Genomic DNA, 16085 nt, shown 5'->3' on the forward strand with positions numbered 1-16085 from the left:
ATAAAAAACAATTTTTGTTCATTAAAAATCATGAAAAAAAGCAAAAAATAATTTTAACTCTATGTTTCTTTTCAATCCATTCCCTATCTTTAAATAAATAGAAAAAAATATCTAAAAAAAAAAAAATCGAAATACAAACGTAAATACCTCGATTCATTTCATTCAAATGAACTCCACTTCGAAAGAGAATGCAATCCAAGAGAAACGAATAGTAGAAACATGAGAAATTCCGAGGCAAAAAACGAGCTTCAATTCATTTCCGGCTTCAATCTCAAGATAACATGCGCATCCGGATGTTCGAGATAAAGTTGGCGAGGACTCATCGCATAATAAATAACAAATCTGTAGATGAAGAGAGACGAACCGAATCGGCGAGAATTGAGTAAAGAGAAGATCCGAAAAAAATGAGCAAAGGGTGCAGACCACCTCTATATTCGTAACGTAATGACGATAAAGCATGCGTTGGTACGCACTCCACTAATTACAAGCACCGGAGTGCAATCGGATTCTCGAAGCGAAATCCGGCCTACGCCCTACGTCGCTCAGCATCCGGCCGACCGAGTTTCGCGGAACTGTGTATCATGAGCGCGCGCTGTTTAACGGCACGTGGCTCGTTTCCGCATGGTCGAAATCATCCCCACCCACGCTAAGGACGAACCTACCTGGATAAGAACGCGTAGGAGGAGATGAAAATACAATGAATAGAATCTAGATATAGAAAAATTTCAATTTCTATTCTGAAGAAATTTGGTTTTTATTTTTTAAAAAATTTTGGAAAAGATCTCTATTATTTGTAAAAAAATTGTAAATGGTAAGGGAAAAAAGCATGAGAAAAATTTTAAGAAAGTGATATATTCGGATCAGAAAACAAGTGAACGTGTTATGGAGTTTACATATGTAAAAGAAAAAATTAAAATAATTTTGAAAATATAAAATTGGTTGAGTTTCGAAAAAAAATAAAGACGATTGTCATCTATCTAAATGTGTGGAAATGAAAATGCAACAAGGGACGAATTCTGATCCTAATATAGGAAAGTTCGATTTCTATTTTAAAAGAATTTGGTTATTATAATGTAAGAAAAGATGTATTTGTAAAGAATGTAAAAAACATTGTAGAAAATCACAAGTAAGCGTGAAATTTATATATCTAAAAGAAGATAATTTTGAAAATATAAAATATAGAAATGGTCTGGATGAGTTTGAAATAATAACAAATCGCCTTTTTAAAAAAAATGAGGAGAAATATATTTGAAATGTTAAAAAATGATAAATGGATATACAGAGTTTATATCAGAGAGGAATTGGAAAAATTTTAAGAAAGACATATTTGTAAATGAGTGGATGATAAAATTTATATATTCAAAAAGAGATTTTATTAATTTTGAAAATTAAAAGAAAATTAAAATTAAAGAATTAATAATATAAAATGATAAAGTAAAATAAAAAAAATTATGTGATAGAAGAATTTGTGAAATTTTAAAAGAAATATATTGTGATATATAAAAATATAAATTGTTCGTCAAATCTATCTGATTGAAGACATAAATGGAGATGAAAATATAGAATGAATTAAATTGGTGTAGTAAAATTGTAGTAAAATTTCTATATTTTTATTCAGATGTTTGGTTTTTATTTTTCAAGAAATTTTAAGTTTTTTAATAGCAGATAATAAAAATTAATATTCAAAAGAAAGCAATAAAAAATTTGAAATAAAATCATCAAAAGATATATATTTAATTTATTTATTATAATTAGAATCTGTTGAATAATAAAATAATACATATTGATATAAAGACGACGATATAATCTTAAACAAATATTTATAAATCAAATTTAAATAAATATTTAATATCAAATTTGTTTTGCTTTATCATTATTTTTCAAACAAATTTTGGACATTTTATCTACAAAAATTTTTATTTACCTAAAGCAGTTGTCATAAAACATTTATTATAAACAATTTTTTTTAGTTTTTTTTTTATATAAATTATAATTAATTATAATAATATTCATAATTTATTTTAAATTGAATAATTATTCAAAATATATATAGAGTTATATATATAGAGTTAGATCATAAAATAAAAAGAATTAGAATTTTGGTAAAAAAAAAAAAAAAAAAAAAAAAAACATAAAAATTAAAAATTTCAGTATAATATTTTACAATTTGTAAAATTATAAAATGTGTAATTTTAATCTTCTTAATTAATTTAAATTAAAGTTTTTAATTTAAATTATATTGTGTGATTGTAAATAAAATAAGAATGAACTTTTTATAAAAAAAAAAAAAAGATCAAACATGAATTGAAAGAGAAAAGGAAAAAATATATTTCTTATTGTAAATCTTACATTACTTATTCAAATAAAAAAATAAATATAAAATTTATGTACAAAAAAAATTACTTATACATAACATATTTAAAAAATTTAATTACTTTCCCAATTATGATTTGTATATGATTTATAAATTAAAATGTAAAATTTATAAATAATGTAAAATGAAATTTTTATTATCTTCTATTATCTTATATAATAATATAAAATATTTTCTACTTAATGCATAATGCATATGTAATATTTTTTGATATCTTAGAATTTGAATTAAACCATATTCTTTAAATAATAATAAAAATTTTGAAAAATATGATTTCATTAATTTCCATTAAAAACAATAATAATATACTAAATAGTTGATAGAATGAGAATAAGTAAATAATATCCCGTTTGAACATATTTTCTATTAATAAATTCCATAGTAGATGAAGAGATGTATACCTATTCTTTTCATGATTCTATTATTATGTTGAAATAGAATAAATCAATTCAGAATATATATATAACTATATAATTATCTAACTATATTTGTTATCATTATAATATAATTAATAATTATAAATTTTAATAATTTTTTAAATTTTATAAATTATCAAAAAAATTTTTATATCATTTTATTTAAAAAAATTATTTTACTAATTTCTATTATTTATTTATTTTACTATTAAAATTTCTATTTAAAAATTATTCAGAATTATTATGTCGAATACTATTTCTTGCACATATTTTTAAAAAATATTCTATAATTATCCAGTTTCACGATCAACTTTGCAGAACCATAATTTCTTAGTAGAAAATTTACGACTCACTTATCGCAGAATAATCAAGAATACTTTTTCACTGCTAATATTACTGACATTGCTGATTCATTCTGAAAATAATAAGTACATTCATAATACTTAATTATGAATTTTAGTTGTGAACATTGTACTTTTATAAGAATAACATAATTAGAATATTCTAGAACTTGAGAAATAGATTTTATAACTAATACGATATTTTATAAATTTTATAGATTTTATTATATAAAATAAGTATTATATAAAATAAATAATATTTTATTATATAAAAAATATTAAGATCTTAATAAAAAAAATTTTTCTATATTTCATTTAAAAAGATTTATTTTAAGAACCGTAAGGAAAATTATATAGAATTGCATAATTATAAAAATATATTAAATAAATATAATAATCAAAATATTTTGTTATAATTATATTTGTGCTTCATTTTTTAAAATATATAATATAATTATATAAATTAAATAAATTAAAAAAATAGAGTAAAAATACATATCATATAATAATATGAACTTTCGCATCAATTATAATCACATATCAAATTCACATTCAAATTTAATCTGAAGTTATCTTATCAATGCATTGCATTGATAATATCGATTTTACTTTGGCATCATTAATGTCTTATCCTAGCATTATATTTTTTACTAGATAATAAAATGAAATAAAAATAATTTTTGAATAAATGAATATCGGAAATTTTTATTTTATGACATAATATGAAATTCATTTAATACATATTATATGAAAATATTAATAAAATATTGATAAAAGAATATAAAAATAAAAAATTGATAAAAATTATTAAAGAAAAGGATAAATTAATTTTTCTTACGTTATTAAATAATTATTAAAAAATGAAATAATATTAAAAAATAGTAGATAAAAATATTGAAATCAATATTACATTTAATTGCAAATAATTCTATGACAAAAATATATATATATATTTTATAACCTATCTTCAAATGTAATTAAATAGAGACAATAATATAATTAAAAGTAATATAGAATATTCAATGTTATATCATTTTTAACTTATATTCATAATTTCTTTAATATAGTGAAGTTATTAAATAATTCTAATTTTAAATAATAAGAAATATTTTAAAAAATATATAAAACTACTTAATATTTCTAAAATTATTTATTATCTTATATTATAACTTTATATTATAGATTTGAATAATATAGCATATTATTTAAAATTATTTCGAACTTTTCATATAAAGTAATTATATATATTATTTCAATATATTAAATAAAATAATAAATATAATAGATAATTTATTTTAAGTCAATACAATAAATCGTTTCAAACAACTTTTTTGAAAGGAAAGTGGCGATATTTCAACGTGCATCAAATTAATAATTGACTATCGTATATAAATTTTTTAATTGACAATGATTGCTTATATTAAAGATCAAAATATACAGTATGTTAGAAAAGTTAACAAATTTTAAACATTATTTAAGACAACTAGTATGTTAAGAACAATTTCTCAATTGATTCCTGTAGTAGCACCATTTCAAATATGGCTGAAACATCAGCCAGTGTGTAGTTCATGCAGTGTGGTTGGTTGTTACAGTAGTTCGTATAACGATTTATCTTGCATTATTACGCATCACCTTAAATATTGCGTGTTTTATCTCTATAAAATCACGAGAAGAGAAAGCAGTTTTCAGCAGTCTTGTAAAACTGCTGTCATCACATGCAGTCAGATAAAAAAAGAAAAAATGGCACCAACGCGTGTTATTCTTTTTTCGTGTGGCAGTTATAACCCTCCAACCAATATGCATTTAAGAATGTTTGGTACATATATATCATTTCTTATAATCAATATCAGTCTCTCCGTAAATACAAAATTCTTCAATATCCATATATAATAGATATAATAGACAAATTTTATAATAATTATATTTTGTTGATTATTTGAACAAATCAAATCATTATTAAAAATATATAAACAACGGATAATGTTATCAATATATAAAAAATCGTTTAGAATATGAAAAATATAATTAATTCTTTTAAACAAAATTAAATATGTATAATTTTTTTTATTTTATAAAAATAACTTTAATTCTGTCTTTTTGTAATTTTATAATTGCCATGTTAAATATAATATCCTTTTTTTATATATAAATATTATGTATTTTATATATAAATATTATAAAATTTATATTGAATATTGTAATAATTTTTCATTTGAAATTTATAGAAATTGCCAGAGATCATCTACATAGAATGGGCACACATATTGTGGTTGGTGGAGTTGTGTCTCCAGTACATGATGCATATGCTAAAAAAGAACTAGCAAGTGCAACACACAGATGTGCTATGTTAAGATTAGCCTTACAGAATAATGATTGGATTCGACTTAGTACTTGGGAAATTAAACAAAATGGTTGGTCAAGGACTAGAATAACTTTACAATACCATCAAAATTTATTGAATTCTATAATATTTGATTCAAACAATATTAAACATAATATTCCAATTGAAGATCTGGAATGGATTCCAGAAAATATAAAAAATAGTTCTGATCGTACACCAATTCAAATTAAACTATTATGTGGTGCTGATTTACTAGAAAGTTTTGGAGTTTATGGTCTTTGGATGGAAGAAGATGTAAATTGATATTCTTTTATTTTATAATACTATTAATAATAATATTTTAATAATTAAAAGAAATATTTTTTTTTATAGATTGATGCTATTGTCGGAGAACATGGTCTTGTAGTTATTACTAGAGAAGGTTCTAATCCAAATAAATTTATATATGATTCAGATATTCTTTCTAAGAATATGGTAAATAATCTTATCAATATTGATTATATATCTATTAAATAATCTTATGATTATGTTCTGATAATTAACTTTCATATAGCACAATATACACATAGTGACTGAATGGATTCCAAATGAAGTCAGTTCAAGTAAAATAAGAAGAGCATTAAAGCGAGGTGAAAGTGTCAGATATCTCTTACAAGATTCTGTGATTGATTATGTCTATAAACAAGGAATTTATGATGCAAAGACAACAACATCAACAATGTGAGTCTAACAATAATTTAATTGAAATGATAGATCATATAACTAGTGCCAATTTAATAGCATATCTTCCAATAGATTTAAATAAAAATTTATTTTTATGTATTTTGTATGAAAAGCCTATATTTTTATAGCATTCATATTCCACGTAGTTGGTGAGTTTAGAGCGTACAGAATTAGTTAACTTAAGAATTGACACAAAGTAATATGAATATATATATATATATATATGATTAAAATTTAACTCTCTTAATACTCAATAATGTTACATTAATTGTAAAATAAAGTATAATAATTAAAATATTAAATTTATTTCAAAAAATGAGAAATTTAAAATATTGTATAAAAAAATTAAAAGAGAAAAAACTGTTTATTGTTACAAATTAACTCTTTAAATGTTTTACAAATATTATAAATTATATTATTATAAAATATATATAAAATAATAGATTTATTTTATAAAAAACATATTTAATTATAAAATGAAAATTGAACGAAGTAATAATAATTATTTTTATGAAATTATATTATATATATTATGTATTATAAATCTTGTTAATGAATATTTTCCAATTTTTGAAATATTATTATAATATATATTTAATGATTTTATGAATTACTTATCCTAGAAAATATCTATATTGTAATATTGTTTTATAAAAATTATTTATTGAGTGTTAAAAGGGTCGCTTATCATTATATGATCATCAAATATTACAAAGCAATATATTAGTCTAGTCTAAGAATCTTTCATTTGTATATAAATCAAATTTTAACAATCTATTTTCTAATATTGTAATTACAAATAAATCTTAGCAACTGCATTTTTTTTTTTTACATTCCTTACATTACATTGATTTCTGTAAATTAGATATATTTAATTTGTCAATCATAGTAAAAGTACCGATTCACGATAAAGATAATTTTTCTTTTTTTTTTTTTTTTTTTCAATTCCCTTTACTATTTAAACAACACTTTTCCAATAAATAAAAAAATAAGAGAACGAAATTTCTTCTGATCATTCAGCATAATCTCTTCTTCTAAAGTTAGAATGAATAAATTAGATGAAATTATTTTTGTCCTGAATCGGACTTCTACCGAGTATCAAAATAATGAAGACCATATAAAAAATAGTGTCTTGTTTTTCACGCTGCCAATCTACTTGGATACTGAAGTAAGTTGGAACTGACCTCGCCCAATGCGAATAATTACTTGACCATTGATTCCAAGTATCAAAGCACCTTTCTCACGCCGTCGCCTAGCGACGTTACCATGGAATCCCCGAGTCCGATTGAAATTATATCCATCGATGTGCCTGACACTGTTCTGCGTAAGAATATGCAGAACGCAACGAATGTGGCTTGTGTCACCTCACGTCACGTCGGCGGCGGCCTCGAGGAGGCGCGCGAGAAATTCATTAGTGCTCTCGTCGCCGAGAACGGTAACGCCAAACATATAACAACCGCGAAGGCCGCGTATCCAGGTCTCGCGAAACAGATCATCGCCACCGAAACCGGCGAGTCGCAGATCCTCGACGAGGTAGGTTTCGTTGACGATGATAGAAAGATCAGGAAGGTGGTGAGGGTACAGCCCCGATCGAGTCAGCCGGAAGAGGTGTCCCAATGTGTCGCCACCTCGTCGAAACGCGAGAACATTGTTAAAATTAATGCGAGATCATCTATCGAGGCTAAAGATAGTGCGGATAAATCTTTACAAATGATTGACAGAGCTCGTGTCCAGTACGAAATTATCGATGTAGGATTAGGAGAGAATAGTGGCAAGGATCGCGATGTTAAATCTTTGATTTCGTCTTCAACTGTTTCGTCTACGAAGATATCTGCTATAAAAAATGGCGGAGGACGTCATGAATGCGCCTTGTCCGATTTCAGCGTGGACAAAGAGGATTACAGGCTGACATGGTACGGTTTAGACGACTCAGCTGAAGACGAAATCCAAGATGTAGATGAAGATTCTCGATTAAGCAAGCATAACTTTTTCGAGAATCAGCAGGAGAATCTACAATATAAAAGCCAACAAGCTGATCGAAAGAACAGCGATGAAGTTCATGATCAGAACGGTTTCCCTAGCGATAGTATTCGATGCTCAAATACGCAAGTATTAGTAGTGGTTAGCGCGATGATACACAATCCTTTCGATAAGGAAGGGACGACATTGATCGTCGAAGAGAATGGTGTACAGAGTAAAGGCGAGATCACGATATATAAAGGTGAATCAGATGGAAGTATCGACAAACTGAGTCTATTGGTACAGTCGCCTGTTCCATCTTCAATGAGTGATGAGAGCACAGTAAAAATACAAGAAATAATGGATGATGGAACGGAGATGACGAAAGAAAATTCTGATGACTCACTGGATGGAAAATCCTTAAAACGAGATGTAAGCTTAGAGATAGATGGTAAGTATGTAAAGTCTGTGGTGAATGCTTGCAAAAGTCCTAGGAAAACAAAGAATGGTCAAATACGAGTATACACCAATGAAAATGATGAGAAATGGGTAAAAGAAAGCGAAAAAGTGGAAAAGAAGAGCACCGATTCAGGCACACAATCGGAAGAAACGTTTTACAAAACTGTATCAAAATCATCGTCGAAATCAAAGAGTCCTAGAAAGGAAGGAAAATCTCGTTTAAACGGTCAGAAAACGGCTAGCAGTTCGAGAATTTACGAGTCCACAATAATCAGCGATGAAAAAAATAAAAAATCAAAACAGTACGATGTGCCTTTGAAAGGAAGTTTGGATTCGGTGATCACTACGAACGATTCTAGAACAATTTCTAGGAGAAAATCGAAAACTGAGGAAATGTTCTCGAAAAAATCAAAGAGTTACGAGTCCATTAAGAAAATGCAAGAGGTATGTTATGAAGATCCATCGAAAGCTGATAGCACTTCTCAGTTGATTACAGCAAATGAATTGGACATGCAAACAGATGAATATTGCTCTGTTTGTTGCTATGTAAACGAATTATCTCTAAGAACGGAGGATGTCATTGGAACAGAAGAAATGATTCTACGTTCTAATTGTAGCTCTATCGCTGACGAGGATTCAACAGAATGCGATATTTGTAGCTCTTGGAATCTACAAGAGTCTACTGATACTATCGATCGAAAGCTCATTTCCTCGACAACTGATTGCGACCAACTGTGTGAAGTGTGCGAGATCTGCAACGAGATCTGTGCCACGTTCAACCCCGATCAGGAATCAAGATCTTATTCTATAACCAGAGAACCAAGAGATTTGATTCAAGGTCGGGTATTTGAATCTTCCTCGAGAAGTCTTCCAAAAGATAGCTCCAGAATCGGTGATAGTATTGCAACTGATCCATCATTGGACGAAGATAGCTTCGAGATCGAGAATTGTGGTTTCCAGAGTGGGTCAGAGTCATTAGTTCACCAAATTGGTGAAAAACAATTATCCAAGTCTTTCAATATTTCAGATTCGGCCGTTATCAAGAAGAAGTCACGAGACAAATATTTCATTCCTAAGGATGAACTGGCTATTCTGACCAGTGGTTCTAGACGCATGAATCGCAAGGGGTCCTTATTCAGAAAGAAACCAATTGAGGATCCAGTTAATGTTACTCAGGATAAGAGACGTTACTCGTCAGTGGATAATCTTCAATTAGCAAAAGCGTCTTCCAAAAGCAATGATAAAGTTCTTAGGCCTAAGAATAACAAGCTGATTGGATCTGCAGACAATATACGTGTTTCCAGAAATTCCAGAAGATGTAAATCACTGCAGAGATCAGCAGATAATGTTCGATGCATGGATTCGTCCACAGACAACTTAGATTCTCTAGTGGAGAGTCTAGGAAGGGAGGATGATGCACAGGATGACCTGAATTGGATGGAGAAGCCAAAGGTCAGAGACAACGAAACTGTAAAAATGATTCTGACCAAACATGGCATTAAGATAATCAGTGAGAAGGAAACTGCTCTGTAATGAGAAAAATGAATGAATTCAACGAATATACAAGAAATATAATTTGTTTGAAAAAAAAATCGCTCACATTAGTTACAAAAAAAAGTTACCAAATATATATTATATATAGGACACAGAAATTAGTTTGAATTCTCGTTAGGCCAACTGCAAATTCTAGGATGCAGACTTATCGACACTCTTGTGATAATTCTGATCGATATTACTTCGACAGATACAAGATTTTTCATATTATAATAGAGACCTAGTTAATAAATATACGTATCAATATAAAAAATAAAAAATATATATATATTATATATATATACATATATTTATAACTCGGAAAACAAATTCTTTTCCGAGAGAAACAGAAATGCCAAAAATGTTACAATTTAATCCTACTCACAGATTCTATTTAATTAATAATAATGATGTTCATGCGAAGAGATTCTTCGACAAAATTTAAGAAATATTATATAAAAAGAAAAATAGAGAAAAATCTTAGCATGGCATCATTGAATCGCACATTGTTCTCCGTGAAGGGAAAAAAAAAAGTTCTAAAATGATATGCATATGAGAGTACACAGGCCTTGGAAATATTTCTTTAAGAAGTACAGCCAGAGAAAAAAATATGATATTATATATTATTATTGCGTTAACAAACTAATTTAAGAACTGTCGTACATAATTAAACAAATTAAATAAATCGCAAAGTGTATCGTTGTTATATGTGTTTGAAATAAATATTTAAAGGATGAAGGATCAAAAAGAAGCTCAAAATGTTAAAACAGATATAAAATAAAATTATAGAAATTCGAAGAGACATCTGGATAATGCACGAACATTTGAGAACAGCGAATTATCAAGACAATCCTATAATTAACTCGTCAATATTATATGAAAAAAATAAAAAGAAAATGGTTTTGATTAATTATAAAATATTCTATATAAAATATGTAAGAATAATATACATTAGGATGGGCTGCGATACATCGATCGCGAAGAACGTGATTAATTGATGCTTCTAATGGAATCCGCTGATCTCATTTTACTCTTCATTGCGTGAAAAAGAAAGAAAAAAAAAAAAAAAAAAAATTCGAAAGATCGTGCAATTTCATTTTGAATATGAAATATTATTCGTTAATTCAATTACAGACTGTCTTTCTGCGCGATGAGTATTGATATAATTAATTGATTACAGTTTACACATACATACATACATACTTCTGCCAAACAAATTTATATTGAAAATGTGCCAATTGTTTTTTTATACCTTTGTAGATATCGTGCGTTTTTTACTATCTCTCGAACGTCATATCTTTGTATGATAGTTTTTAAATCGTTAATATGTATTTTCTTAAAAAAAAAAAAAAAAAACGATACAAAGAGAAATCGAGAAGAGAAAGAGACACGAAAAACGTTTCTTGATTCTATCATTATCGTGCATCTATATCCGTTATTATAATAATAAATAATGTTTTCTTTATCTTCTTCTAAGAGATTTCTACAAGTATATCTTATAAGTAATATTCTCTTATTTTGAATTAGTTTCTTTTTTTTTTTTTTTTTTTTTTTGTATCTTTAAATATCATGCGTCTCTCTCTCTCTGTCGTAAATCTCGCTTTGAGAAATCCCTCCAGGGATCACAATTATTATCTTTTTTGCGAATATTTTATTCAAATATCGGCGAACCACTCCACTGCATCTAACTGTGATGAAATCGTTCCTCGAACGAAATTAATATACTCATGAATTATATTAAAAATATCTTTTTTTATAATTAATTTATATTGGTATTTTTTTTTTTTAGAATATTTTTATTATAAAATTTATCAATAGACTCGATTGTAAATATGCTTAGGTGCAATGGAAATGAATTGTTGCTTATAAAAATGTGCAATATTTTCGTATTATTCGAGAATTTTAGCTGGGTATTTTGATTATTATATGAGATCAAAATTATCGCTCATGTTTTTGAAATTTCAAAAATTTCTTTTAATATATCTCGAACAATACAAGAAAAAGTATCGAAATCTCATTTAATCTTATTCAATATCTTTCGTTTGTTCCGAGGCTATAAATGCAATTTTGCACATCTCTAGTTATTTGGTATAATTGTTGAGCTTCTTAGACATATATCTATGTTTTCATAGTGCCTAATTTCCATTGTTCTGCCAATAATCGCGTCTATTCGACAAGCTATTGTTAAAGAGCATTCTGTTTGCGAATGATTTTGCGAAAAGCGATTAGTTTCTTTTAATTTTGTTTTCTTTTTTTTTTTTTTTTTTTAATTTTCTTCTTAATTGAAAAGGATGTCTTTTTTTCTTTTCGAACACATCCTTCTTCTTATCACAGCCCTATTTTTTTTTCTTAGTTTGGTACGCAAGCTTAATTTTTTCTACACTATTTTCATCCCCTCTCGAGCAAATTGTTGTTCGCTCTTGTTATTTGTAACGTAGATAGACGAAGGTGGCGAGAAATATGCTCAAGCTGACGGTATTGATGGTTTAACCCTTTGGGGACGCCATTTTTTCTATAAGAGTACCACATGATCGAACATGAAAAGACAAAAAAAGAAAAAGAGCGCGAATGTTTTGCAATTCGATTGATGTATTTTTATTATAGAGAAAATGTCTATTTATTTTTATTATAAAAAATTCTCATTGACGTGGAATTGAATGTTATTATAATAGAACAGTTACCTGGAAATATACCGGCCTTCGACCGCAAAGGGTTAATTCACGAAAAAAAGTGCTTCCTGAGTGCGACTAAAACAGCCTTAGGCTGTCCTTGTATCATTTTGGACCAATTCGCTTCTTTTTTCTATCCCTATATCGTTCGTTTCTTTGTTGTTTTTGTATTTTTCGATTATTTCGTGATATGTGAAATGTGTTTGGCCATCACGACTTCTATCATGCAATCGTTATAAGAATTAAATAAAAATCGATATGTTTTCAAAATGTTTTTTAAATCTTCTTAAAAATTGAAGAAAGAGAACAATGTCTGAAGAAAGGAAAAGAGTAGATTTTGATTATAATTGTGAATATTATAAATTTTTTAAAATATTGTCAGTTTATTATATATATATCAAGGGTATTATTAATATTTTTGAATTTTTATTATATATTTATCAAGGGTATTATTAATATTTTTGAATTTAAATTTAAAATAATTATATCAGAATTAATTTTTATAAGAGAATATTTAAAAATAAATTTTTCAAATTTTTTTATGATATTATGATAAAAATGTGGATGATCTAAAAAGAGATTAATATTTTTAAAAAATACAAGAATCATAATTTTAATTAATTCCAATAAAAAAATATAAATATAATCGATATCATTTTTACATTTTATAAAACTTTAATATCTCGAAAATTTTTATTTATTTAAAATTTTGCAAGAAAATAGAATAGAATAGAAATATGTTAGACATTATAACAGATATATAAAAAAAAAGTTGTTTCTATTCTAAATAAAAAAATAATTTAAAAAGATAGAAATTTCAAAATTTATTTGAAATGAATTCATAAAAAGTCAATTCATCATTGTTTTACTATTTGAAGATAAACTATTGTAACAAACAAATTAATCAATTATTTAAATCGACTTCATTTTCATCTCATTGTATCTTAAATTTATCAAATTTTCTCTTTTTTCCATATCTCAATTCTAATTCATAGATCCGTCATTTTTCTGTTTTAGATTTCTTAAACTTATCTCTTTCTAGATAAACGAAATTATGTTTGAATTCTATGCGTTGACGATACGAAATATTCACGTTCCTTTTATGATACATTCGATGACATCTCTTTCTCAATTTTTGTATATGAATTCAAAGGAATATTCATTGCGATGCGAGAAAAAAATCATTATGAAAAGAAAACGAGATAATCGAAATCCCTCCCTCCCGATGGCGTGATAGAAGTCGATGTGTGGTTCGGTTCTGATGGAGCATGTGATATGTGTTTTCCAGGGTACAGCAAAACCTGCATGCCTACTGTAAGACAGATAATTGACTGTCTTGTTGCTGCTCGACCCATGCCAATCCGATGCGGCCCCTGCCTTACTGCTAAATGTTCTAATACTGCTACTAACAATCGCGATAGTAATGGCGTTAGTAGCACGGCTAACAGCAACAACATCGACAGCTACATCAACAACAACAAGAATTTACACGCCTACGAGAACATTCAAAGCTTTAGTATACGCGAAAATGTCCCTATTGGTCGCACGATTAATCGCGACTAGAATTTTCATTTCTGTGCAGTGCTGGGGAAGTTTGACGAATCTTTCCCATATCTCGAATCACAATTTTTGCTGAAATTTGTTAGAATAGACAAAATAAGTTTATTAAATAATATCTTTTTTTTTTTGGTAGTATTAGTCGTGAAAGCAATTATTTTATTAACAAAAAATTTGTTTCTCTTTTGTTGTCAATCAGAAAATCACTCTGAAAATTTGTAAGATAAATTTTAATAGAATTTTTATGAATTTAACAGTTTATTTTGTTTAAACTATTTAAAAACAAAAAAATATATGTCTTGAAAATATATTATATTTACAGTATTATTGTAATATTAAAAAATTTTAAAATATTGTTTTGAATAGCAATAATTAATTTTTGATTAATATTAATTATTAGCACAATTTATCTGCAAAATAATTTAATATTTTTATTAACATATTTTATAGAGAAAAATTGAAGTATTTTATATATGTTTTATTTGTATATACTTTTTTGTATTTTTTAGAAACAGAAGTTTTTTTAGATTAAAAGTACAAATTATAGTGGTTATATAGGAAAAAGAATTTTTTAAAATTTTTATCTTTTGAATATTAAAATAAAACTGAAGATTTATCGTACCTGGATTGATATAAGATTCAAAAGCTTTAAATATTTATGAATTGGAATTGTTTTTCTAAAGTACAAATATAACATAGATAATATTTTTAAACTTGAAAAAATGGAACTATTTTTTTTTTAAACAAAAAAATGAAGAGAAAAAATAAGAACATATATATCTTGTTAATATTTACTTTATCTTAGTCGAAAGATATCAAGATAATATCTTTAATTAATTCTTATTATCAATAATTTAATATAAAGCAAATAATTTAATTATAATCATACTATCGATTTATTTATTATAGAATTTATTGTTGATTTGTACAATTAATCGAAAATTAATTGAATTAATTGTAAAAATTAAAATTTTCAGTTTTCAAATATTATTATCCCCGGCACTGCTTACTGATTCGAAAAATTTTGCAATTTTTTGATTCTTTTCTTTCGTATTCGGATCATATTTTTTAACGTTAGAATTTGATACATTTTTTTGCACTATTAATGTTAAAAAAATGGTGTCAAATTTGATAATTATATTACATTATATTATATCTCGCAATTGTCCCAAAAGAAATTATCTGCAAAGAAAATTATTAAATTTTATATAAAATTTATACAAAAAATTAATTAAAAAATTTCTTACAATTTATATTAATAAATAAATTTACAAATGACATCATTTTTTTTATCATTAAAATTTCACAAAATATTTCAAGTTCTATCATTGTATGAATTTATGAATACACAAGCACATAGAAGCTTGTTGAAAGGCACGTATTCAAATATTAAAAAAAAAGAAGAAAGAAATGTTATTTAATATTTGGCATGTTACTGAAAATAATGTAATAAAATCATTATTTTCATTTTCTATAAGGATTTAAACAAAATAACCTCAAAAAGGAAAAATAAGAATAAATAATAATAAAATTGCTTCTATCAACTTTATATTTGAATTATTATTATAAAATAAAAAAACATATATTAAATTATTAACTCCATTTATTTAAAAAAAAATTATATATATATTATTATTGTTATTATTCTCTCACAATATATTGTTATTTTTTTGTAATAAATAACAAGTCGTATAAGTTACGTGTTTATCATAA

General features: G+C 25.9%; 2 protein-coding genes across 2 annotated transcripts; both read left to right on the forward strand.

Moving 5' to 3' along the window:
* The first annotated feature begins 4619 nt into the window (after positions 1–4619).
* Nmnat (nicotinamide mononucleotide adenylyltransferase) lies at positions 4620–10262 on the forward strand. Its single transcript, XM_012489399.3, has 5 exons — positions 4620–4947; positions 5357–5766; positions 5845–5946; positions 6026–6192; positions 7365–10262. The coding sequence occupies exons 1-5, from the start codon at positions 4620–4622 to the stop codon at positions 10144–10146; spliced, it is 3789 nt and encodes a 1262-aa protein (XP_012344853.3). The 3' UTR covers positions 10147–10262.
* On the forward strand, positions 7591–16085 carry LOC116414797 (uncharacterized). The gene is made up of 2 exons (XM_086917889.1): positions 7591–7728; positions 14104–16085. Exon 2 carries the CDS (start codon positions 14121–14123, stop codon positions 14376–14378), a length of 258 nt encoding a protein of 85 aa, XP_086774015.1. The 5' UTR covers positions 7591–7728; positions 14104–14120; the 3' UTR covers positions 14379–16085.

Source organism: Apis florea, unplaced genomic scaffold, assembly GCF_048593485.1.
Source record: "Apis florea isolate Af1SG1 unplaced genomic scaffold, ASM4859348v1 contig_2272_pilon, whole genome shotgun sequence".
NCBI classification, from domain to species: domain Eukaryota; kingdom Metazoa; phylum Arthropoda; class Insecta; order Hymenoptera; family Apidae; genus Apis; species Apis florea.